At 52.6% G+C, this 24,693-nt stretch overlaps 1 protein-coding gene and 1 long non-coding RNA gene across 2 annotated transcripts in view; one reads left to right on the top strand and one right to left on the bottom strand.

The window, feature by feature from the left end:
- The window catches only part of DPYSL3 (dihydropyrimidinase like 3), a 31,933-nt gene extending 11,097 nt beyond the window's left edge, over positions 1 to 20,836 (bottom strand). The window contains 4 exon segments of the mRNA XM_032703178.1: positions 929 to 1,113; positions 3,350 to 3,438; positions 20,532 to 20,743; positions 20,746 to 20,836. Coding sequence (XP_032559069.1) covers positions 929 to 1,113; positions 3,350 to 3,438; positions 20,532 to 20,743; positions 20,746 to 20,836 — 577 coding nt within the window.
- A 132-nt stretch (positions 20,837 to 20,968) lies between these two features.
- LOC116794376 lies at positions 20,969 to 23,834 on the top strand. The gene is made up of 3 exons (XR_004359770.1): positions 20,969 to 22,049; positions 22,907 to 23,022; positions 23,779 to 23,834. It is a non-coding gene; the product is annotated as an uncharacterized LOC116794376 (long non-coding RNA).
- The last annotated feature ends 859 nt before the right edge of the window (positions 23,835 to 24,693 follow it).

The raw sequence follows: 24,693 nt of genomic DNA, 5'->3' as shown, positions 1-24,693 counted from the left end.
TGGTCTCCTCAGGGGCTTCAGGGCAGCTCCCAAGAGGTTCCTGTTACCTTCACAACGCGCCTTTGCTCCTCAAGTGCATTTATTGGCAAGGAAGTGCACAGAGCCCTTGCTTAATGGCCTCTGGCATGGGACCAGGGGCTTTTACAGCTTCTGCTGAGAAGCTGGCTGGAAGCTGAAGGGCCCTGTCATTCCCCATCCCCACTCCCACCCCATTAGCACACAGCTTCCTCCCACACTGCAACACTAATGCACCTTTTATTGCCCACCATGGAATCCCCACACCCTGCCATAATCCATTCCACAAAACATATTTTTTTGGCACAGAGAGAAGGAAAACTGGTGGGGGAAGGACAAAGAACCCAGCCCTTTACTGGAAGGATCAACACTTGCTCCTGCATCCCAAGAAACCCTGCAGTGCACACAGCTGTGACCACTGCACAGCAGTAACACCTGAACCTCAAGCCAGTGCACAGCCATGGCTTTCTCCAGGGAAGGACCTCAGAATTCCCTTTCCTTTTTCGTTAGCACTGTTTATTTCTGAGCAGTGTGGGATGCCAGCACATTGCTCTGTTTCCCTGCTCAGAGTCATCTGAGCACCACATGCTCTATTTTTATTTAACAGGGAAAAAAAGTGATGTCATTTTTTCTTTTTGAGGGTCCCAGGGGCAGCAGTGGCTGCAGACAAAGAAGTACTGCAGAGCACAGGATCTCCATGGGCAAGTGGTCATCACTTCATGATTACTAAGGATCCAAAGATTCATCCCAATCCTCACTCTCTAAACCGCACTGATAGAGATCATAGAAGATATGAATACACCATCATGGGCCTTTAGAACAAAGATTGAGGAAAACAAAGAGAAAAAAGATCTGGACAGTGTTGCAGGAGTGTTGGGTGGTGTCATGCACAAGCCCTGCCTGCTGCACTCACTGATCATGGTGGTTCCACCAGCCAGAGCCGCTTTTGTTCCTTGGAAGAAATCGTCCACAGCAGTCATTCCCTTGTATGGCATCTGCAGGCGAGTGTGGACATCAATTCCTCCAGGGATCACCATCTTCCCATTGGCTTCTATGGTTTTGACCCCTCCAGGGACAATCAGGTTGTCTCCAATCTGCCTGATGAGATCATACAAAGATGGTCAAACAAAGGAAAACCAGCCACAGTACAAACCCTGAACAGCTCAGCCAGGAACTGTCAGGTCACCTCCCTGCCCACAGAACACCCCTCTCTGTCCCACTCCCAGACCCGGGCAGAGTGAACCCACTCCACTGCACAGCCACATGCAGGGTTGTCTGGTTTGCTGACACCTAAAATGTGCTTAGTCCAGGGGTGCTGCCATCTGTCCAGCTGCTCTGTGGGTGTCTGGGATGGCACCTGCTGCCTGGGGGAGGCCCTGGGTTGGACAGCTGGGGAGAATGGTCTGATGGTCATGCAGATCTCTGCAGTGTGTGGTGAGAAGCTGCCTAGGACAGCTCATACTCTACAGACCCATGGGCAGAGCAGACCTGTGCTCACAAAACCCAACACCAGCCCTGCTCCCAGTAAGCAGCACCCCTAATCTCTCCTCTCCCCCATCCTTCTGCCCACTTTAAGTAAGGCTCAAGTCTGAGGCTTACTTACAGAGAAAGATGATTTCCACTGTAATGCCACAGCTGCTAGGCCAGCTCAGGGCTCATCAGGCACTTGCAGTGCCACTCACAGCACAAGGTCCCAAGGGTGAAGGGACTCCTGGGGGCTGGGGGGGAGCTCAGCAAGCGCCCAGCCCGACTCCAGCCCACTGGGCTCACAGCACATCCTGCAAGCTCCAGGCTCACTGTCTTCCCAAGGCACCCAGAGTCCTCCCCTCTCACCTTGTCTCCTCTGTGCCCTGAAGGACAGCTTTGCTATGAGCAGTGCCATGCTGTAGTTAAGGCAGCTAAAATCACAAGTACCTAAAAATATCTTCTGGAAACAGGAAATCTAGAAAGTTCCAGTATACATTCACTGGTAACCTGATACACAACCACAGTCCTCTGGAGCCTGTTCTGTTTGAGCACAACTCGAGGTACCCAGCCCTCCTGCAGGCCAAGTCACCTGAACCTCAGCACTCCCTTCCCTCAGCCCCTGCCCACTCAATCCCTTTATCTGTCCATATGTAGCACTCAGCCTTCAAATCTCTTCTTTCAGAAATCCTATTTCCATCAAGCCTTCCTCAGTCTTCCCTGATAAATCAAGATAAAAGACAAGTTGGTTTTAGTGGAAAACTTCTGATTTCCTTGGCACACTGGGGAAGTAAAAATGAAAAGCAAATTCCATTTTTGCATTTCATTCAAGTTTGGTCCCTTTGCAGTTTTTTTCCCTAACATAACAAAAATTCTGTGGACAGAACTGCTTGCTCCAGGTCCTCACACCAATAAGCCAGCAGCTCTTCCCACTGCTTTTACAGAGATCAATCTACCACTAAAGGTTTTAAACTGCTCACTGCATTCTTACCAGAATTCACTTGCGAGAGCATTTTGCTTCCAAGGCAGTGAAATTCTGTGACCTCCAGGCTGCAGATGAGGCTCAAGGATACTCAGGAAGCCTGTGCCATAACAAGACCTGAAACTAGCTCTGATTCCTGCCTGGGTGCAACTACTGTCAGTCATGAATGCTCTTGTTCATCTAAAAACAGCCTCATAAAAATACAGTCCCACTTCTTGAACTATTTATCTGCTGCTGGATTTTTAACATATACCACCCTGGTAATGCTGGATATTTAACTCTTATCATAGAGCAAGAAACGCCTTTTCAAGTCTCTTTGTTATAAACTTCCACGGTTCTTTCACTTCACCTTCATTTCATATGTCCCAACATGATACTTTTCCCATGTCTGAACAGCAGACTTTAAACAATGAAGCTATTCCTGCAGCTCTGAGGCACACATGGAGGAGCTGGGGGAACCCAAAGGTTTCCCTGCAGTTCCCAGAAATTTCAAGAGAGCAGATGACTTGCAGCACAGCACTGTCCTTGTTAGTGCTAACAAACAGGATCCTGTGTGGGGTCATTCAGGCTAATATGGTTAACACAGGGCAAAACAGGAGTCAAAGATGAATCTTGTTTCTGGTGCAGTTAGACACAGCTTTGCTGCACACTGGATGCTGTATCACAATCCCACAAGCCTGACTGCAATTCAGTCACTGGAGTTACCCTGAAAACATGTCAGGCAATCACGTGTGTGCTCACACAGAGAGCTGAGCCTCTGTCCAGAGAGGGCTATCAAGTTTTCCTGGCTGGCAAGTTGGGTACAGACCACATCCACAAAAAGCCAACAACCAGCCAACCTAAAGCTGGTTTAAGGGGAGATGGAGATAATATAAGTCCCATACTTACTTAATGAGGCCATCCTCCATGTAAATGTCAGCATAGAATGACTGGTCATCATTGACTATTCTCCCTCCTTTAATAAGAAGACGATCACTCTGAGAAGGGAAGAGCACAGCAGTTGTCAGTAACAGGTATGTCAGTAACAGGTAATATACACACTTCATTCACTTTTCATTGTGAGGGTGATTAGACAGTGGAACAGGATGCCCAGGGAGGCTGTGGATGCCCTAGCCCTGGGAGTGTTCACAGCCAGGCTGGATAAGGCCTTGAGCCATCTGGTCTAGTGGGAGATGTCCCTGCCCATGTCAGATGGGGTTGGGACTAGATGATCTTTAAGGTCCACTCCAACCCCTTAACATCCTGTGATTCTGTGATTTGCAGTGCCCTGTACAGGGCCCTCCAGAGTGCTCTTCCACTGCTCACCTCAACAGGCAACACTGCAGAAAGGTCACACTTGTAATGACACTTGAAGCAACAGGACAAGAGCAAGGACTGAAAACAGCATACTCCTAAGGCTGTTTCTGAATGGGACAGGGGCCGCCAGAAACACCACCCAGGCAGAGTGAGCATAAAGGAGAGTCACTGAGGACACAGCAAACACGCTTCCATAAAATATATAGAGAAGTCAAAAACTTCTTGGGACGTTATGGGCATAACTGGAGGCACCATGAGCCACACACCAGTATTTAGAGCAAGTTTGTACTACGGGCGTGTCCTTAAATCTTATCCAGATACTATGTAAAATAAGTTGCCTTAAAGAAGACAATTTACTCTCTCCTGTTACCATCTTGCAAGGACCACCAATAGGATAGGCAGCCTGTTGCTGGAATCTGTCCCTCCCCTGGTTGTGCTCAAGATAGTTCTTCTGAAGTATTTCACAGGTCTATACAAGGCCCAGGAGGCACTGGCCTGTGTTCCTGTCTCATGATTTACCACCTCCTGTGTTCTCCTCTCTACTGACCAAAGTGGCCAGCAGCCTTGTCCAAAGGAGCACAGCCAGACAGCTGAGGAACACCGAGAACAGAACTGTGCTTATGCTCTTCCTGCATTCACACTTTTGGACCGGGACAGCTCAGCATACACTGATGGGAGAGGATGGACACTGTCCTGGGGGGAACAGACCCTGTCCCGAGGAACTGGGAAGGCTGAGGTTCTGCTCTTCCACCTACGTCCACCCACACAAGTCTGCACAGCTTTAGGCAGTACAGGGGCAAACGACCTGATCTCACACATGGCTGCCATGGATTCAGGCGACACAGGCTGATTGTGCTGTGACAGAGAATATGCCGTGTCCCCCACTGCTTAAAACACCTCCAGCAACCCCCCAGCTTTGCTCTCTGCTCCCCCCCCGTGCCCACAGCCCAGGTTTTGGCAAGGGAGTACACTCCCCGTCTGCTGTCTGAGCCTGGACCAGGGCTGGCCAGAGCCTTCAGCAGGGCTCACACGCCAGCCTCACCCTGTGAAGCTCTAGCACAATTAATTCCTCTGCAGGGAACCGGGTTTGTTCGCCATCCGCCGACCCTGGGGCAATTCCTTAAGGATCGCCACAGTGCTGGTAATTTGCAGCTTCGTCCCTGTCAACAGAAGGATGCAGAGAATACTCCTGCGTCCCTGCAGCAGCCAAACCCCAAAGCCCCGAGTGCGTTTGTACAGCAATCTCATCCACCCGCAGCCGAGACAAAGGAACTGGGTGGGGAAAGGCTGGGAATGCCGGCGCGGCTCAGCGCGGGGGGATCACCGCGGATCCCCGGCGGGGCCGCCCACGGCTCTACCCATGACCGGCAACCCCGGTGTCGGCAACGCGGATTTACCCTCCCCGCCCAGCGCAGCCCATGGGAGCCTCGTCTCCCACCAGGAAAAGAGCTCAGCCGAGCTGTTCCGCGGTTCCCGTCTCAACCACCATCCTCTCCAAGACGCAGACCTGGGATGAGCCCCGCTTCTCCCCTGACCGCAGCCAACACGTCGGGCGGGTCTGCCCGGACTGTGCTGTGTGAGTGGGGGTCTGGAAGCAAGGGCACGTTGCTGGTCACAGCTCCTTCCAACGCACCTCCACGAGCACACGGAGGCAATGGCCTTGACCTGGGGGCCCAGTGTCACCTCTCACGAGCAGCCGGGGCTCAAGGACAGCGGGTGTGCACTGACAGTCCCAGGCGCTCGGACCAGCACGCCAGTGCCACGCCTCTCCCCAGGGGCCACATGCTCAGCTTTGGGGCTGAGGACCCCGAGCACAAACAAGTGCTGCTAATGAACTACTGATTCTCCTCCCCCTCCTTCAGCACAGGGTGCCTGTCCTCCCTTCTGCGTCCATCCAAATGTCATCAGGCTAACAATACTGTGATTTTAAGTTCAGAAACCCCTAAAAGGCATTGCTTGGAGCCTGTCGGTCACGGGGGCAAGCAGCTGAGCTGTGGCTCTCATGGAGGAAAATGATGAGTGTTTAAGTAACATGCAAGAGATGTGGACAAAAACTACTGAGCAATGGTCTCAGGTGTCAGCTATGGATAAATCAGGGCCAAGGTCAGAAACACAGGGAAGAAGAGTCTTGTCTTCTATTTCAGCCAACCATAGATAGAATTTCTCCCACGTAACCAGTTCCCTACTCCCTGGCAGATCCCCCTTGGCCTTACCTAGCCTACACAATGAGAAAAAAAGAGTCTACCTGCCCAGATCCAGTAATACAACTGGGCCTCCACTTTTTTGTCTTGCCCATACCCTTTAAACCCCCCCAACTGACCCTCCCCAATACTGGAGTTCTCAGTAGAGTGGGAGCACCAGCAAATACTGTTGCTGGCCTGCCTTTCCCTGCACATTGGACAAGAGCAATCCAAGGGAGTCAGGCACAGGCATCACAGGGGCAGGAGACTGTAGCCCTTAACAATTACTGAATAAACTGTTAATATGAGCTCAGGAAATATGCCTGCTCCCCCCCCCCAACAAATGGTCATTCTGTGGCAGATGTGAAGGGCTGCTCAGTGCTAACTCTGTTAATACACAAAATTGAGAGGTCCATAATGGCTGGAGCACAAACAAGGCATCTATTTAGGGGATTGGGCACTGCCAGAACCCCCTGCACTCACTCGACAGTGAAGGGGCTGCACTGGCACCCACCCACTGACTTCAAGGAAAAAATGGAACAAAGTAGAATAAGGAAAATCCAAATGACACATCTACAGGCTCTGGCATCGTTCAGGAGTGCGCCCAGATGTCAAGAGGCGGGGGAAGAAGAAAGGAAGAGAATGAAGCAGTTATGAGGAAACGAGTCTGATTTAATAGCCAGGCTTCTGCAGTACACGCTGCCAGAGCGGCTCCAGACCACAATAAACACACTGTTCCCCTGCCAGGGCTCACTGTGTCTCTGCACACCCACCACAGCTTCCACCAGCCAGTGTCAGGCTGTGTCATCAGCCACTGTCAGCAGAGGGAAAAGCTCTCCTGCGCCAGGAGCTGTGGGGCACGGCCAGGGAGGAGCAGCCAGGCCCTGACCCCGGGCACTGCCCAGCACAGCCTCTGGGCAAAGGGCAGCAGTGAGTGTGAGGGGCTGCACAGACCTGGCTGCTCGTGGCTCTACCTGACCACTGGCACTGACCTGTCGGGTTCACTGGCCTGACCTCAACTGCTGACCACGTCTCAGAAGCCCCTGGGCAGCCAGTGACAGCCCATCTGCTACTGGCGTGGTGCTTTCCATGAGGATCCATTTCTGCAGGCACAGGAGATGCCCATGAGGCCAAGCCTGGAGCTTCCTTCCAAAACAGCTCTGCCAAAACCTTCCAGGATCACCACCAGCCCCCAACACCTCGCCACACCAGGAAACCCTTTTGCTGAACACTCCCTGTCTCTCTGCCTATTGGCATTTGGGATCAAGCTTTCAAACCCATTACCCATTGCCTCATGCCCACACTCTGCCCTTGATGCTCTTAAGCATCATCTGGTCATTTTGAGTTCCCAAAATATCAGGCGGTCTCTTAATATTTCTCAGAGTGATGCTGCAGAAGGAAAGGCAGGCAGCAGCTTCCAGAAGGCTGCTGAACCCAGCCAAGAACAGTGCTCACCTCATTTACAAAGCACAAGGGCATAATTAGGGGAGCGTGGAAGCAGGTGTATGGTTTCACTGTTTTCTTCCTTGTAAAAGAAGAGACACTACTTGCAGTGGTGTTTCATCAGAAGCTGATGTCTTCTCCTTATTAATGTACTACAGGACAGCAGGGAAGAACCCCTGGCTGGAGTCAAAGGGACAGATAGCCAGCTGCCAGCTATACTGTGATTCCCAGGGGCCTGTGGGCAAGATATGATATAACAATAGCTGCCAGTTAACCAAAATCTGTCTGAAGCCTTCCTTCCCACTTGCACCTGATACAACATAGTGGCCATCCCCATGCCACCTCCTTGCTATTAGAGGTGTCAGAGACATCACAGAGATTGTGCTCACGGGCTCTGGCAGGGTGACTGGGATGGACATGGCTCACATCAAGAAAAGATGTGGGCTAGGAAAGTGTGTTATGACAAAAGCACAACGACTGAGTAATTTTGATTCAATAGGTATTTTGTGAAATCAGGGCAAGACTTTAGTCTTCCACCTCTCTTTCTGCAGGAAAACATACTGTGGACAACAAGAAGGGAAATACTTTGATTATCTCTCCAAACAACCAAAGAAAAGGAACTAATAAAAAGTCTCTCAACAGACACAGAGGATTTGAAATTACTATTCTCCTGAGCTGGGCATCCCAGCATCAGCACACATCTGGGAAGTAATAACATGTTTAGTGGTCTCTGATGCACGGTGCACAACCCAAGGCACACTGAAGAGCAACATATCCATACCGAGCTGATGGAGCCATCACTGAAAAATCCAAAGGCTTGGTTAACCTCCCCTTCCTGTGTTTCCTCCACTGCATAACCAACAGACACGCCTGTACTTCCCAGTATTCCATCAGTGGCTACAGTCTTGCCTGTCACACTGTCACACACACAGCTTTTGACCAGACTTTTACAATTCAGGTTATGAATAATTTGCACAGCAATTTAATCTCACACTAACACATGCACCACTCACTCGTGCTCCTGGCTTCTCCACTAAAATGGCTGTCCTAGAAAAGCCCAGAAATTGCTGCAAACAGATACAAAAGGCAAACTGTGGTTTTTCAGATGTCACTGTCAGAAACCAACTACAAATACTGACTGCAGCACTGTTGAGTACAAGAGGAATCAGGAGGGAGTGTTTCTGCATCTCCAGAAACACACTAGGCAATTCAAACAATAGCTGTTGGGAAGTACAAATACCCAGTTTTCCAACACATCCTTCACAAAAGCCCAACCTGCCCATTGCTTGGGTGACAGAGGCAAGGAAGGCACTGCTCCCCTTGTTTGTGGGCTCAGCCCCCGATTCAATGCTATCAGCTCAAAGATCTATAGCTGAGTTACCTGCCAGTGGGAGGTGGCTCCTGTATTCTCTGTATACTCTCATGCTCCAGACCTTCCCTCCCCCGCCCCTCTGCCTGCAATGCTTTAGATGCTTTAAAGGAAATGGCACAACACAGTCCCAAACGTTTCTCTACTAACAAGCACAGCTTAGGTGACAATCTGCCATCCCCATCAGCTGCTACCTGTACTGACATGCAAGAAGATTCTGGGGCAGAAACCTAGGAAGGAGGAATAAAAAGTGCCAGCAGTGCTTGGGGGCACAATCAGTAGAAAGGGACAGAAGAGGCTTTGTTCTAGGGGAGTCACCAGAACTGAGCTTTTATTTCTGTCACTCCCTTAAAACAGATGAGTCCATCCAACACCTGACTTCACTTCATTGCCTCCCCTGCATCCGAAGTATGGATTCAAGACATACTAGTCATTTGACCAGAATTCCAGAGCCATCTCCTCCACTCTGACCAGGATATGACAGTGCTACAGAAGGGGGCCAGTGAGTCCTGGGGGGTCATCCCCAGGCTGCACAAGTCAGAGGAGAACAACAGCGACCTGTAACATCAGCGACAGACACCATGTGCCCGCAGCATTGTCAGCTTTGGCAGAAAAAGAAAGGACTTAATAGGGACAAATCAAGCAACCTGGGAGATTTTGTTACCATTAAGGTGAGAGAGCTCCAGAGGAACAGGCACAAGCCCTGCACGTGGGTAAAGCATATCATAAAGGTCCCTGTATAAAAAGCCCTAGGGAATGGGAGAAATCCCACCTACACTAGCAATGGTGGTGTCTCCATAGTGGTCTAAAGATACAGAAGAGGCAAGATGTGTAAAGCCATAATATTGCTTATAAAGCAACTGACTCAGGGCTGACAAAGGAATTTCTCTTTACAGTGGTAAAGCCCTCAGTGCTTCTTTGGGAGCATTTTGTTCACATCTGTAGATTCAAAAGAAGAATTAAAAGCAAACGCTTTGCTTTTCCTTTTTCTTCAAGGAGCCAGAGCTGACCTCAGGGGAAAAATCAGGAGCTACATGAAGCCAGTGAAAAGCCATCAACAAGATGAAAGACCCGACTGCCTTCCCAGGAGCAAGCCCCGTGCAGCCTTCGAGGGGCGGGCCGGGGCGCACAGCTGGCCCGGCAGAGATCGGAGCTCCCGGAGGGAGCGGCACGGCCGGGGGCACCGGCGGTACCGGGGCTCCCGCAGCTTCGGGACCAACCCGCGCCCGGGCGGGCCGGGGCAGGCGGGTCCCTGCGCACCTGATGCGGCGAGACCGGGGAGCGGCTCAGCGGGGGCACCGAGCGCGGGGAGCGCCCACGGCCCCGCCCGGGGGGAGCCGCCCGCCCGGCCCCGGGCTCTCCGGTCCGGTGCGCGCCCCGCTGGTGCCGCCGGGCACCGACCGCCGCAGACGCTCCAGCCCGAGCTGCCCCGCCGGGGCGCGGCTCTGCCCAGCCCGGTTCACCTGCGCGGGCGGCGGCTCTTTGTTTGCGCGGCGCCGCCGCCCCGCTCCGACCCGCCCCGCACCGCCGGACACCGGCACCGCACCGACCGCCCCGCGGGGCGCGCTGCCCCGCCCGCCTGCCGCACCCACCGTGATGCGCGGGATGTTCTTCTTGCCCTGGTACGACATGGTGCCGCCCGGCTCGGCCCGACCCGCCGCCGCCCGCGCTGCCTCCGCGCCGCTCCGCACAAAGGCGAGACCGAGCCCGCGCCCGCCGCACCGGGACGGCCGCCCGCCCGCCCCGCCCACCGCGCCGCCCGCCGCCGCCAGGGGGCGCTCGGCAGCGGGCCCCGGGCAGGGCGCGCCCCGCCCCGAGCGGCAGGTGCCGGGACCGGGATCGGGCACCGGGACCGGGATCGGGCACCGGGACCGGGATCGGGCACCGGGACCGGGATCGGGCACCGGGCTGTGACACTGAGCAGTGACAGCGGCACCGGGATCGGGCACCGGGACAGGGCAGTGACACCGGGCTGTGACACTGGGCAGTGACAGCGGCACCGGGACCGAGCACTGACAGCGGCACTGGGACCAGGCACCGGGACCGGGCAGTGACAGCGGGCACTGACATTGGGCAGTGACATCGGTACCGGGACCGGGCACTGACACAGGGCACTGACATTGGCACCGGGACCGGGCACCGGGACAGGGCAGTGACACCGGGCACCGACACTGGGCAGTGACATCGGCACCAGGCAGTGACACCGGGCAGTGACACCAGCACAGGGCGCTGACAGCAGGCACTGAGCACCGGGCACTGGCACTGAGCGCAGACACTAGGCATTCACACCAGGCACTGAGTGCTGACACCGGCACCAAGCAACATCGGGCACTGACAGCAGGCACCAAGCACTGGGCACCAGCATCGGGTGCTGACACCAGGTATTGACACTGGGCACCAGCATCAGACACTGATAGCGGGCACCAGGCACCGACAGCAGGCATTGACACTGGGCACTGACACCGGCACTGGGCACTGACAGCAGGTACTGAACACCAGATACCACACAGCACCGACACCAGACACCAACACTGGGCACCGGCATTGGGCGCTGACACCAGCACCAGGCACCGGCAGCGGGCACCACTACTGTCACCAACACCATCCAGTGTGCACCTGCATCCAGCCTGCAGGGAGGGCCCGGGGGAATGGCCACAACCAGGGCTCTGCTCCAGCTGAGACTTTCCATGTAACAACAGCCAGTACAATGACCAGGGCTGTAATGGAATGGGTGGTCTTGGGCCACTGGAGTGCACCTGCATTACCTCAAACTTTCTTTCACAAGCACAAGAATTAGAAACATTAAAAAATAATAAAATACACCACACCTCTGGCTCCGGGAATCCTGTGTGCCACATAAACACTGCGGGTGCTGGCAGCACCAAGGACTTCTTGCCTTTCCTCCGCTGTGACCTTGGTAGGAAGGTTTGAATGGTGGATTTGGTTACGAGTACCCAGCCTGTGCCAAGACAGACAATGCTGAGCCTGGGACCCCACAGCCAGCCAGGACCAGGCCAGCTGGAGCTGTGCCATGATGGGATAAACTCGTCTGCCCTTTCCTGCCTGCCACGATCTGTGGTGCTGCCAGCATGTCCAAGAGCCAGGACTGCCCTGAACCTCACTTTCTCTCCCAGGCCAGCTGCGACTCCGCTCATGTGCAGAACTTCAAACACAATCAGCAAGATGTTCCTACAGATCCTGCTGCCAGGCAGCAGCCAATGGTGTGCTCTCCACTAGACAAATTTTACAGACACACCTGGCACAGACATTGCTGTAAATCCAATTTCTAGCTCCTGGCAGAAAAACAAGCCATCCAACCTGGGTGACCAACACCCAACCCCTCCTCCAGTTTGCTTCCTGGCCCAGAACCTAACAATGGCAGCAGGGGCCTCACGAGCACCCTGCTCACCAGTGCGTGCACAGGCAGAGCAATCTCACAGCACAACCCCTGACACTGCAGCCAACTCGGACTGCTACTGAGCTCTGGAGAAGCAGGTGACAGCAGCATGGACTGTCAGGAGTTCGTGCTCTGCCACCAGGTTCAGTGGGGGGTCACCACAGCGTTAACTGTCTGTTCTCCTTGCCCAAGGGTTTATGTACACAGATTGGTGCAGCCCTCCCTCCTCCCTCACCACAAGCTTGGATGTCTCCACCAGTTCAGTAACACAGCCCAAAGCTTTTACTACCCACTGAGTCTGTTACTCTGTGTGTGCTTCCGCTGAAGCTCTTGGAGAGTTTTACTGGATATGCATTTATTCTAAACCCAAAAAGCTTTCACCAGCTTAAAGTGAAAGTCAGCAGATGCTCAATAACTTATTACTGCCAGGACTGTGAGAATGGACAAAATTGCAAGGGCTGCTTGGCCCAGCTGCCTCCCTGTCCCAGCTCCTGTGCGCTGCTGCACCTCCACAGTCAGCAAGAGGCAACTGGAAACCACCCCCTCCCCAGTGGATCTATGGGCAGGGGGTGTCTGCAAGTCCAGGCAGGGAATGGGGGAGCAGCACTGTGCCAGAGCCTCTGCAACTAAGGAGCATGGGAAGAGAAGATCCCCATGGATGGGGCTGGGAGATGACAAAGATCCTCAACTCCTATCCCCAAACCTTCTGAAACTTCACTCGTCCATTCTACAGAAAGTTTAAGAGGATCCCCATGCCAGGTGGTGTCACTGTAACTTTGTCTGGAGTCAGTCACAGAAAGAGCAGCAGTTAATTAGTTAATAACAGATAAATGACTATGCAGACAGATGCTGCTGACTTCAACACTTGGACAGTTTCAAGAGCTGAGCTTGCATCAGCCCTCTGGATGCTGGCCAGCCACGGTGACTTCAGACCCCTCGTTTGAAGAGATGTGCTTTCCTCCTGGTTGCTATGTGACACTCACACAAATACAGTCAAACATGCTGCCCTGGGCCCAAAACATTCAGAATGGAAACAGGCTTTTTCCATAGGATCTCTTCCAGGTGCAGTCTGCGAGGCATTACTCACATGCTTCAAAACATCCTCTATGAGAAGCATGGTCAATTTGAAAGGTATTTAAAATGGCAATCCTCAGAGCTCACAACATCCTCAGAAACACCTGCAGGGATAACATGGCACCAGATGTTCGTGGCCAGCCACGAGTGACAGGAGCACGGCGAGGAGCACCAGCGGTGTGAACACAGAGTAGAAGGCACGTGCTGCCACAAGGACTTTGCCACCAAAACAGGCCCAGCTCTGACTGTGGCCTGCCAATGCTTGGTGGCCTGGCTCAACCCCCATCTGTAAGGGCCCTGGGGCTGCTGAAGTGCAAAGGACAGAAGTACATCCCACCAGCCCTACGTGTCCATGACTGATGGCTCTCAGACAGCCACAGCCCAGGCTCAGTGAATGTCACGGAACAATCTGGGCTCAAATGTTGTAATGTTCAGCACATTTGCCAGGCCAGCCTGTCCCCATGCACACCATCTCCTCCTCCCCATACGTATTCTTTGCATGAAACTCTCCCCTCTGCTCTCCCAGCAGACAAGTTCTCAGGGGCTAAGTTGCCTCAGCGGCACTGAACCCAAGGGACAGAAACATCATCCCTGCACCAAAGCTGGGAGTCCTGTGGCCCCAAAACAGCTCCTGCACCCTGCAGGCATGTAGAGAAGGTGTCCAGGTAAGGGAGAGGCTGTTTCTTCTCTTTGCCAAAAATAAATGAGGTTGAAACCAAACATGTCAAATGGAATATGCAAATATGTGTACACAAGTGACTGCTGCTTCAAGGCCAATTACTTCAATTACGGCCTGATCTCTCAGAGCAATGAAGTGTCCTTGAGCTGGGTGGATCAACAAGGGTTTTTCCTCTCCTGGGGCTGGGTTAGCTGAGTGACTCACAGCGACCCACACGAGGCCAGGGGGTTGGCCCAGCAGGCTACAGGACCAGTCTCTGCTGGGGGCCCTCTGCTCAGCATTGCTGCCAGCAGCAGCAGCGACCACCTGAGACATTTCACCCCTGCCAGCTCTGGTGGAGAATCACCTCTCTCTGGTTCCTCTTTCCAAAGGCACAGTGGAAATGTTCCCACTGCACGCAGGGGCATCCCTCCCTCCTCCTGCCCCGCTTGGGCTGCTCACCCAGGCAGCCATTCCTGGTGAAAGGCTGATGCCAAGCCTGCAGGGAGATGGCTCCCACTTCACTCTTGGCTCCCTCTGCAGGGTGAGCTTTGGCTGCACATGAGCATCTGTACTTCCACTGAAACAACTCAGTTCCATCAGAGCGCAGATGGACCAGCCCAAGTCCCTGAAACACAGGCACCCATCTCGCCCCCTTTAACATGCAGAGCAAAGACTAGAAAGGTCTGAGCTCTCTGCTTAGCATCACTTCTTTTCACCCCTCAGCTGTATGAAAACATCTGATACTGGACAGAAATCTGTGTGCTGTAAAATGGAGCTCAGCTGTTCCCAGCAGAGTGATGGGAAAGATGCTGCTGGATCTGACCCACAGTCGAGAGCCAGTCCAGCTGAATGAGCCAAGGTCCAGCTATATTTTCCAGCTTCTCAGCCCTGTCTCCAGGAAGGCTGCTAGCATGTTTGGTTTTTGTTTTTCTACCATTTCCTCCAGCCACCTCCAACAACTGCTCCCTGGGAGAAAAATCAACCTTCTCCGCCTTCCATCTCTTGGCAGACGTGACAATGGAAGGGGGTCTGTGTAGGGAAAGCTTTTGCCCAAAATAAAGTGACAGAGCACACATTGCTCCAGCTGTTCTCCACCATGGTTTTCCTCAGGATTACGGCTGTCGGTGACCAGCTTTGCTCTCACCTGGACCACCTCTCAAGAGTAGACCACACATAGGAAATTACTTTTCTGGGTCTCATCACAAAACCTCCCTATTTTGTTGCCATTTGCAACAGCATCAACACTTTACAGTCTTTCTCTAGGTCTGTTTGCTTGTACTTTTCAGAGCTGAATCTCTTTTTGTCCTTCCCGGCTCATGTCTCTGAGCCCTCCACACCACATCAGGACGGCTCCTTCCCAGCTGGCACTCACAACATCACTGTCACCTGCACACATGCTGTACCTCTCCTTCCAGATCACTAGAGATACTGGAGAAGAGTCACTTCTAGCACAGATGCAGCCAGCTGCCCACTGAACAACTAGTGCACCCTCCCTTTAAGCCGCACTCAGTTTTCCTATAGAGCTGTATCTGCTGAGCCAATTCCAAGCTCCTGCTCCGGTGCAGACACCCCAGATGGGAAACAAAAGCCCCCAAAAGTTGATCCACTTTGTGGCTGCACATAAGGGAGACAAACACACCCCCCAGCCTGGGCAGGCAGAGCCGTGAGGTTCTGGCCTGCTGGAGGTACTGACATCTTAGATAGAAAGGAAAAGGTTATTTTGGACAGAGCCAACTATTTTGCTAAAGCCAAACCACAATGTTTAGTTTCAATTTAAACCTACTGAAGTTTGCATTTGACACTTTTAACCATGTTCATAAAAAATGCTAAGAGGAGTTTCCAACACAACAAAGCCTCTTCCAAGCAAGAAAGCAGCGAGCCTTGCCTTGCAAATCTCAAATCTCAAGTGTCACATGAACCTGTGAGAACAAGAAGACTTGTCCACATGGCTCATGCAGTTTGGCTCCCAAAGTACGTTTGTGGATTGACGGCTACCTACCAGGAGGTGACACCTCCCCAGCATCCCTGTCAGGACCACAGACACCCAGGAACCAGCCCTTCATCACTGTGCCTCGTGCTACAGCAGCATGGCAGGACAGAGACCCCTCATACCTGCTGGGTCTCACTGGCCAGTCAGAGAGGTGCTGCTGCATTGCTGCTGCCATGTCCTGCTGCATTGCTGCTGCCATGTCCATGTCCTGCTGCAGGTGTTTTCCCTGGGCACCCCCCCCACCAGAGCACCAAGAGAGCCCACGGCTGGCCTGCTGTCACAGGAGAAGCAATGGCAGCTACTCTGGAAGGCTGGTCCTGAAAACAGCCCTTTCCCTGATGCAGCACCAGGTGAGGACTTGCTGTGTTTTTCTGACAATCTCGAAAACATATACAGTATAAAAGAAGCATCACCTCTCCTACCTGCTGCAATGGCCTATGGCTAGAAAAGCGTGAGGTTTTCAAGAACACCATCACATAAATAACACTCACAGCATCATTCCAAAGCACCGGCAGAGCAAGCCTGGCGTGCCCTGGACACGGTGGCCAGGTACCCCACGGTGGCCACACCTGCCAGCCAGCTCCCTGCTCCCACTGCACTGCCCACACACAGGGACCAGCCAATTCCAAAGCCCTGACCACCCAGAGCTGAGAACGAGGACAGAAGGAAACCAAGGACTGTTGCCACAAGGTAGTGTGAAAGATCAAACTATTTCCATGTTAGGGTAAGTTTTGTGGTAAAACATAAGCAGCGAGCAGAAACGCTTCAAATGAATCCCTAACTTCTAGCCCTACTGCGTAACTCCCACAGAATCCAGTATCTGTCTTCTTACACAGGGGTTGGGTTATCAAACTGCAGTTTTCATAACTGCTAGCAATAACCTCTGTACTGGCATGAGCAGCCAAAGAACTGACTCATTACTGTGCTTCAGGCATCAGATTTCTTAAAAAAAACAAACACACATGGAGGATTTTTTTCAATAAAAACCTGAGTATTATCATTCAACTGCATGAACTGTAACACGTTCACTGTTGTATTTGCATTATGGAAATAGTTACTGGCTTGGATTTGTTCCTGCTGTTTGTAAAAGTACAGAAATTAAAGCAACTCCAAATCACTGTCCTTATAAAAGAGCAAGTAAAACCAAAACACAGATGCTGAACAGGTGATACTGAGGTGATGAATTAATATTATCAAAGTGCTTTATGAGGATCCTTCCACAAATGCAAGATTTAAACTGTGCTAAAGGCAGTGCACAACTGCAAACTTCAGACTGCGCCAAGCTGCCTCGTGAGGCACAGCCTGCCGTTGGCTTGGTGCTCCTGCCCATAAATTACTGGCAAGGGAAACCAGAAAGCTGAATGCAGAAGTCAGAGCACATTTTACAAGTGTCAGAAAAACTAAGAGAGCATCAAGTTAGACCAAGCTTTGTTCTCCATTTGAGGCAGCCCTGCCTGTCTTTCCAGCCTTTATCACAAGTTGAACCCGAGCGGTGTCACGCAACCGGACATGTGTGACACTGGCTGCCTGCAGGAGAAAGCCAAGGACTGGCTCCCAACGCCTTCTGAGGGGAGAGACCCTTTGCCTGCTTTCACTGCCTGATAGTTTCCCTCACACTCCTCCTCCTCGACGGAGCTGCCCCAGCCTGCGGTGCAGCCGCAATCCCGTGTTTGTGGGACCACAGCCAGTTGCCTTGGAAATGACGACTTCACTGCAGAACCACGCAGCAGGACAAACGGACGGAGCGTCTGGGGGCGAGCACAGCGAGCCACGTGCTCCTGCCTGTGTGACTGCACAGGAGGATGGAAACATGGGGTCTCTGCACGGCTGAGCAGCGAGGAGGCACATGGAGGAGGCCACCACAGGCGTCTGGATGACCTTCTTCCCAGCCACCAGGCACAGAGCGTAAAGCTCTTTCCCTGTTGCCTCTGCAGATGCCCAGTGCTGCAGCTCTCCAGTACCTGTTCACACATCAGCAGCCCTTGGTGAACATCCTGACCACAGCAATTCAGAGGGTGTTATCTGCGACCTACAGAGAAACTCTCCTTGACTTCACTATAGTAATCCACTCTGGCTACACGAATGGCATGACATCTCTCAAGGAAAACTGCACGACACTTCACAAGGGTAGAGTCCATATTGGCTATTACAGATGGAAACCTGCCCCAAGTTAAATCACTCTTGTTAAAAAAGGTCTCTGCAAATAGTTCAGAGCAGAGCAGAATGTGGCCTCCCAGTGTTGTTCCTCCAAATTTTAAGTGTTCTGCAATGACAACCCTTGCTGCAGCAGAACTTTTTACCAGGGAAAGGGGCCTCCTGCTCTGAGCAAAGAGCACCTGAAAGGCACATCTCTTGTTCCCCAGGAAGCCCACCTCCCCACACAGGCAGGCAGCAGCAGTTCCTCATAGCCAGGGCCTCCCCCAGCAGCCTCCTAGCCCCTGCCCCTAAAACAGTCACTCTCTGCCCCTGAATCCACTGGCAAACCTCAAACTCCCACTGATGGAGCAAAGGCACGGCCCCCAACTGCTCTGAGGCACATCCCCACTATGGCTTAACTGTGCCCCAATACACAGCCCAGGTTTTGTCCTTTCACTAGACTCTGTGATAGAACAAAGTGAGGTTGAACCATGAGCCTGGGCCTGTACTACACCATCCAGCTGCATGACACCACATGTTATCACTAGGCAGTTATTCACTGCAGTTGTGTCCCTGCAAAAATGTTGGTGCTTTAATTGTAATTAATGTTGCTACAAAAAAAAAAAAGAAACTTTTCACTGCAAAAATTAGACGACAGATCTCTGTCTACTGCCCTGGGCACAGGCAAGTCTCTTACTCTCAGCTTCTCTAATAAACAGGTTGCTTGGACAAGGGTAGACGACTTGAGCTCTCTCTCTGATTCTTAATCTGTGAAATTATTCAAAGAAGTTCAATTTGCCTTGACAAAAGTGCCTTTGTGTGCTCTGAGTCTGCAGAGTCCAACGCAGGCAAACTCCCCGTGGCTGTGCAGGCAGCGAGGCTCAGTGTGCACGATGTGCATTTCCCACTGGACTGTCCTACTCCGGGATGAGTCATATGATTCCTTCGAGCCATGCACACACAAGAACACATGTATGAAGCTTCCCACCCTCTTAGGCCAGACATGTAGACAAAAGGGGTTTGGTTCCTGATGCTTGTCCGGTGGAAGGCCTCACAGGAAGAAATCTAGAGGCAGAAATCTTTAGGAAGAGAGGACTGCTGGAGAAAAACCTCAGCTACAAAAGGCCAGAGACAACGGTCTACATAAGGCCTTAAAAGGGAACGAGACTGTTTCAAATTTTTGGTAGAGCTAATAAAGAAAAGCTCACAGCAAAGCCTGCAGACAGGCTGTCGGGAGCTTCTGCTTCTTTTCCAACAAGCAGCAGCATAAAATTGTTAATGCAGTGGTCAGTTCTGCAGCTGCCATTCAAACCACATGGACAAGGTTGGTACCGACAGGAATAATCCTGACTTTGTAAAACGAACTGTAAAGGAGCAAAGCTCAAGAACAGGAATTGAGAAGCATGCCAGTAAGAAATTAAAAAGCAGAGGCTGAAGAAGTTGAAGTGCAATGAAGAAAGCCCAAAGCAAGCATTGCCTAGCTGGACATTCCTACAGAAGACAGTAGACACTAAGGACAGCCTGATGCTATTCCCTAAAACCCAGACAGGCCAAGTCATCACAGTTCACTGCTGTGCTCCCACCAGGCTCTAGCTGGTGAGGTCAGGACTCCAGATCACAAAAATCTGCAGTTTATCAGGGTTTGCACTCCAGAACCCCGAGACATTCAGGCCGCCTCTTTGTGCTCAAACACAGATGATTTTTGATTCCCTCTTCAAAAATGGGTTTTATTAATTTGCCCCATTCACCATTGAAAACGAGTGACCTTAAGATGGCTACTAAAAAGTTCAGCTCCAAACAAACTCATTGACCAGCAGCAGTGAGTGGCCTTACTTGCCTGATATAAAAATGAGCTACAGGGCCCATTGAAACCCCAACCAGAGGATTCACTCCACACCATTAACTTAATCACCTTCCTGCCCAACTGCTGGTGCAAAAGGGGCCAGAACCAGCACAGCGAGCCCTCTCACCCTCTGGCAGAAGGACCTACCCCGTGGAGCTGGATGGATCAGTTTATCACCTTCAGTTTGATGTAAGTGGAGAAACTTTGTGCCTGATGATACCTCCGGCACTGCCACTTCCAGATCAACGTAACGCCCCTCACTCCTGATGCGGTACTTCTAGTTTGTGTCCATGGGAGATAAGGATCGCCTGCTTTGGACCAATAGCCCCAAAATCCCTACTTTTTTTTTTTTTTTTCCTATGCCCGGCGGCGCGGGGACAGGTATTCTTTGCTCAAGTATAAAAGAGCAGCTGCAGCAAACCGAGCCCGCGGCTCTGACACTCGGCCTTTGCCGCTGCCGGTGCCGCGGTGACATCGCCGACACCCCATCGGGCGGGCGGAGCTCCGCGTACCGGCCACGGCCGCGACCCCGCCGGGCAGCCGGGCCTGGGGAGCCACCGGCGGCTCCTCCGGGCCGGCCCCGGGGGTGAGCGGAGCCGGACCCGCCCCCGAGCCGCCGCCGCGGGGCCCGCTCCCGCCGCCCCGGTCCCGGCCCAGCCCCGCCGCAACGCCGGCCCCTACCCTGTGGTCCGCGGGGGCCGCGTCCTGGAGCCGCTCCTCGCTGGGGGCGGCGCGGGGGTCGCCAGCGGCCGGGTCGGGGCCGGGGGCCGCGGCGGGCGGCGGGTCGGGCTCGGGGCCGGGGCGGGAGGGCGGCGGGGCGCGGCGCTGCCCGACGCGCAGCGCCCCGAAGTCCAGGGTCTTGCTCTCGAAGGCGCCCTCGACGCTGCAGAAGAGCCCCCGCGCTTCTGCCGCGGCACCGCCGCCGAGCCGGGCCGCGCCAGGTACACCGGCAGCTCCTCGTCTTCGCGCCGCCCGTCCGCCGCCATCCCCGCCGCGCCGCGGGACGGCACCGACGGGGCGGGCGGGGCGGGACGGGGCGGGCCCGGGCCGCGGGCGGGGCGGGGCGGGGCCCGCGGGACACGGGCGGGCTCCGCCCGGGCGGCCCCGGGGCGGCTGCTCCGGCGTCCCGCGGGCCGGCGGGGCTGGCCGGGCCGCCGCGGGGACCTGACAGCGGCCCCTTCCCGGGACGGAGCGGACACGTGGGAGCGCACACGGGCTGTGCCCGGGCGCACCGACAGCAGCCCCGTCAGAGTTTGCCCCCGCCGGTTCCTGGGCGCTGCCCGCAAACCGCCGTTCGCTCATCTCATCCCGCTTGGCCACGGCCCCTGCACGGGCGCTGCGGTTGGGTGAACGTTGCAGCCCGACGCGAGCGATGTCTGCTGCACAAAAGCTTCACTGCTCCCACACGGGTGCTGCTGTCACGCAAACACCACCAGACGAGCCGCACGAACAAGCTCCGTGTGTTCGCTAATTTAAGGTGTTGCTTTGAGAGTTCCATTGCAACTTTATTTCAAAAGCACTGGAGGCCCGGAGGACAGATGGAGAGCCAAGGCAATGCTAATGGCTTGACAGCAATGCTAATAGCAGCAGCAACCTGTGAAATCTATCATGCAGCACCAGAACTGGAGCTTTGACTAAAGTTGTTTTTCGAAGTGCTCATTTCTTTATCTAAAACAAGCGTACGTGGTACCTGGGCTCAACATTCCTGCCAAGTGATTCCTCACACCACATATTTGCATTATGACGTTGTCAGTTATGCTTTTTCCAACCTTTTCTGCACAAAGCAAACAGTGCCATTGTCTCTACCGGTCCTCCGAGGACCGGTGGTTCTTAAGGAAAATCCACATGGAGCCTGACCCATCATGGAGAACAATGACCCTGTGATTAAGCCTGGAGAGGCGGTCTGTGGGTACTGGCTGACTGAGGCTTGAAGTTATGAGGGAGGAAACGGTTTGGGATTGTTTCCTTCCTTTTGCACTCTGGGAAGGTTTTGTAACTGGACTTGTACCAGTGTCATTAACTCACTCAGTTTTTTCTCCACCCAAGTGGAAAAATCTACAGAATCTTGAATTTTTGACTAATTATTCAGGTCTGAAGGGTCAGGAGAAGAGAAGATGCACTAAATATAAACAGGCTGTGTCAGCAAACTTGGAAGAGTTACTTCAACAGCCTTGTGTCACGCAGCAGAGTAAAATGCTGGTCAGTGTCTGCCCTTACTTTCTCTAGAGCAGCACCAGAGAAGGTTGCATTGGGTTGTTATTGTGTTCTTACGTGAACTTTACCGTGCAGCTGCCTCAGCACTGTGCCTTCACAGGTGCTGTGCCTGCACCAGAGCCCAGCCGCCCCTGACCAGGGTGTACCAGGAGAAGAGCCTGGCACTGACCCTGGTGGGGGGCTCGCTGTCCTGTTTCAGGTGCAGGGGCAGCAGCGGTGCCTGGCAGCTAAGGAAGGAAGTATCCCTTCAAATAGCCAGAACAAGTTTGTTTTGGAGTTTTTTCTACTATTCTGCTGGCAAATGCTCTTCCTCTGTAACTCGCTCAGTGTCAAGACCACCAGTACTGGCCAAACAAACACACACAAAGGGGCCGCCTACTAGGTCTTTACCTTCCTAAGGGACTGCCTTAGCATAAAGAAATTTATCTTCCCCTTGCTGCAAGTGGGATCCACTGAGTACAAGATGAAAACCATCTCAGCCAGCTTCTGCCCCTCGTGAGAGGGATGTGCTGCTCTCGGAGCTGGCGGCCGTCCTGCTCCACACGGAGAGCTGAGCCTTGACCTTCCCAGGGCCAAGCACGTGAGGCCTGAGCCTTTCCTGGGACAAAGAGCCCTGAGCTGCAGCTGCCCCTTGGCTGTGTGCTCTGACCACAGTGAGGTTAGAGTGAACCCCTTGTTTTGGTTGGGACCTCTCCATATGGTTGTGCAGCTTTATGAGGAATTAAAATTCTTTGGAACAAGGCCTGGCCTTTGTCTGATTCTGCAAATGTGCAAAAGTTTCAGCATTGTACTTTAATAGCAATATTTATTCAAATCCTGATTCCAGTGTTTATCTTTCCTAGTGCCTTGCTACATAAATGGTTGCACTGCAATTATTTGCACCAGTAAAAGGAGTATGGGGGCTCTTCTGAGAAGTGGAGGCTTTAAAATCTGACCTTTAAGGAAAATCACTCACTGTGTAAGAGATAATTCTTAATTTTTATTTCTCAAATTGCCATTTGCTTTTAAGATCTTTTTTGTGAGGTGTTGTAAGGGCACTAGTTCAAGAATACCATGAAAATTGAAGTTTGGGTTCAGTGTGTGTTCACTGCATACCTGCTTTTGGGCCCAGCAGAATGCATTATTTATATTTCTCTGTGTGTATGCCTTGGATCTGATGTGAAGCTTTTAATTACACAATGACAAAATGCATGCCCCCTGTAATTAAGGAAATTTTCCTTTCTTTAAATCACATGTTTATATGCTCGTGGACAAAAATGCTTGTCAGGCAAACAGTCATGAGTGGTGCATCTTCAGATCCTGCTGGGAAAACAGCTCTCCTTTTGCTTCTCTGTGCAAAGCAGATGGGAGATAGAGATCAGGGAGGGATCTGGCCGGAACGCTGTCTCCCCTGCCCAAGCCCAGGGAAGATGGAGATGGCAGACATGTGAGCTCATGTGCTTGGTGCTGCCTCAGGACCCAGCAGAGCCAACCATCAGCCCTGCGGGGATTTCCTCGGCTCGAGGGCTGGGTTCACATCCTGACTCCAGAACAGGAGTGCTGGTCCATGTGGGTCAGGAGTCTGAGCTGAGCCTGCCACATGGGCACTGCTGATTCTAGCATGAAGGAAAAGACATAGGCTGCTCTTCTGATAGAGGGAACAGCATTTTTTTTAATGGGAAATTATGTTTTGTGGTGGCAAGCTTCTCATTCACATCTGACTGCATCCTTCTAGTGGAGTAAGAACTGTTTAAGGCACACTGAGAAATGGAAATCAGTCACGTTACAAGGTGAGCCTCACTGGTTATGAATGGTGGAATGGTGCCTTCTGGGAAGTGGTCTTTAGGCAAATCCCTTTCTGCAAAAGGATTAGTTAATAAGATGGGACATAATCACTCTGTCTGGGGTGGGCGTTTTCCTGTTCTGTGCACTCAGCCCCCGTGCTGGTTTTCTTTGTTGCTCCCTCAGCTGCTGCCAGAGCTCTGTCTGGGGTTCCCATCAGAGCCTGTGCAGGGAATGAGGGGCTCAAACTACTGGAGCTGCAGAGTAATGAGTGAGAGGCACAACACGTGGTGTAACTTTCACAAGTTACTAAGTGTTATCTTTAAAATGTTTGAAGGGGAATTTAAATTGCCAACTGAATCATTCAAACAGCAAAAGTATTGACAGAGAAGTCAAATTAGGTCATCTTGCCTCCCACTGCCAAGGCATCGTTTTTCTCTGATGGGTATTTTCTGATGACTTTGCTAATTCATTTTCTGTTTGTCAGGGCAGTGGGCAGTTTCTTAATTGGAAAAACTCTGCATTCTCTGCTGGCAAACTTTGTGCTGGTTCCCGGATCCCAGATGCTTTGTGCAACATCCTTCTATCTGTAATAAAACCAGAAAACAGAAAAAGTGAAACATGTCACAGCTTGTGATTTCTTGTTCACATAATGCTGCCTGTGTCACTGGAAGTTGCTTATTACACCAGGAAGCATCTCGGGCTCCATAGCTGTGACTACAATGTTCATTATACTCAGAGAATGTTGTGTCATTTGAAGGAAAAAGGCTGTTGACATTAGGTGGGATTTGACCCCCTCCTTCACCAATGCTTACGAGCTCAAGCAAAGGAAAGCCGTGTCCTGAATGAGGACATTTCCTTCCTTGAT

Source organism: Chiroxiphia lanceolata, chromosome 15 (assembly GCF_009829145.1).
Source record: "Chiroxiphia lanceolata isolate bChiLan1 chromosome 15, bChiLan1.pri, whole genome shotgun sequence".
NCBI classification, from domain to species: Eukaryota; Metazoa; Chordata; class Aves; order Passeriformes; family Pipridae; genus Chiroxiphia; species Chiroxiphia lanceolata.
This window is presented reverse-complemented; position numbering and strand designations above follow the sequence as displayed.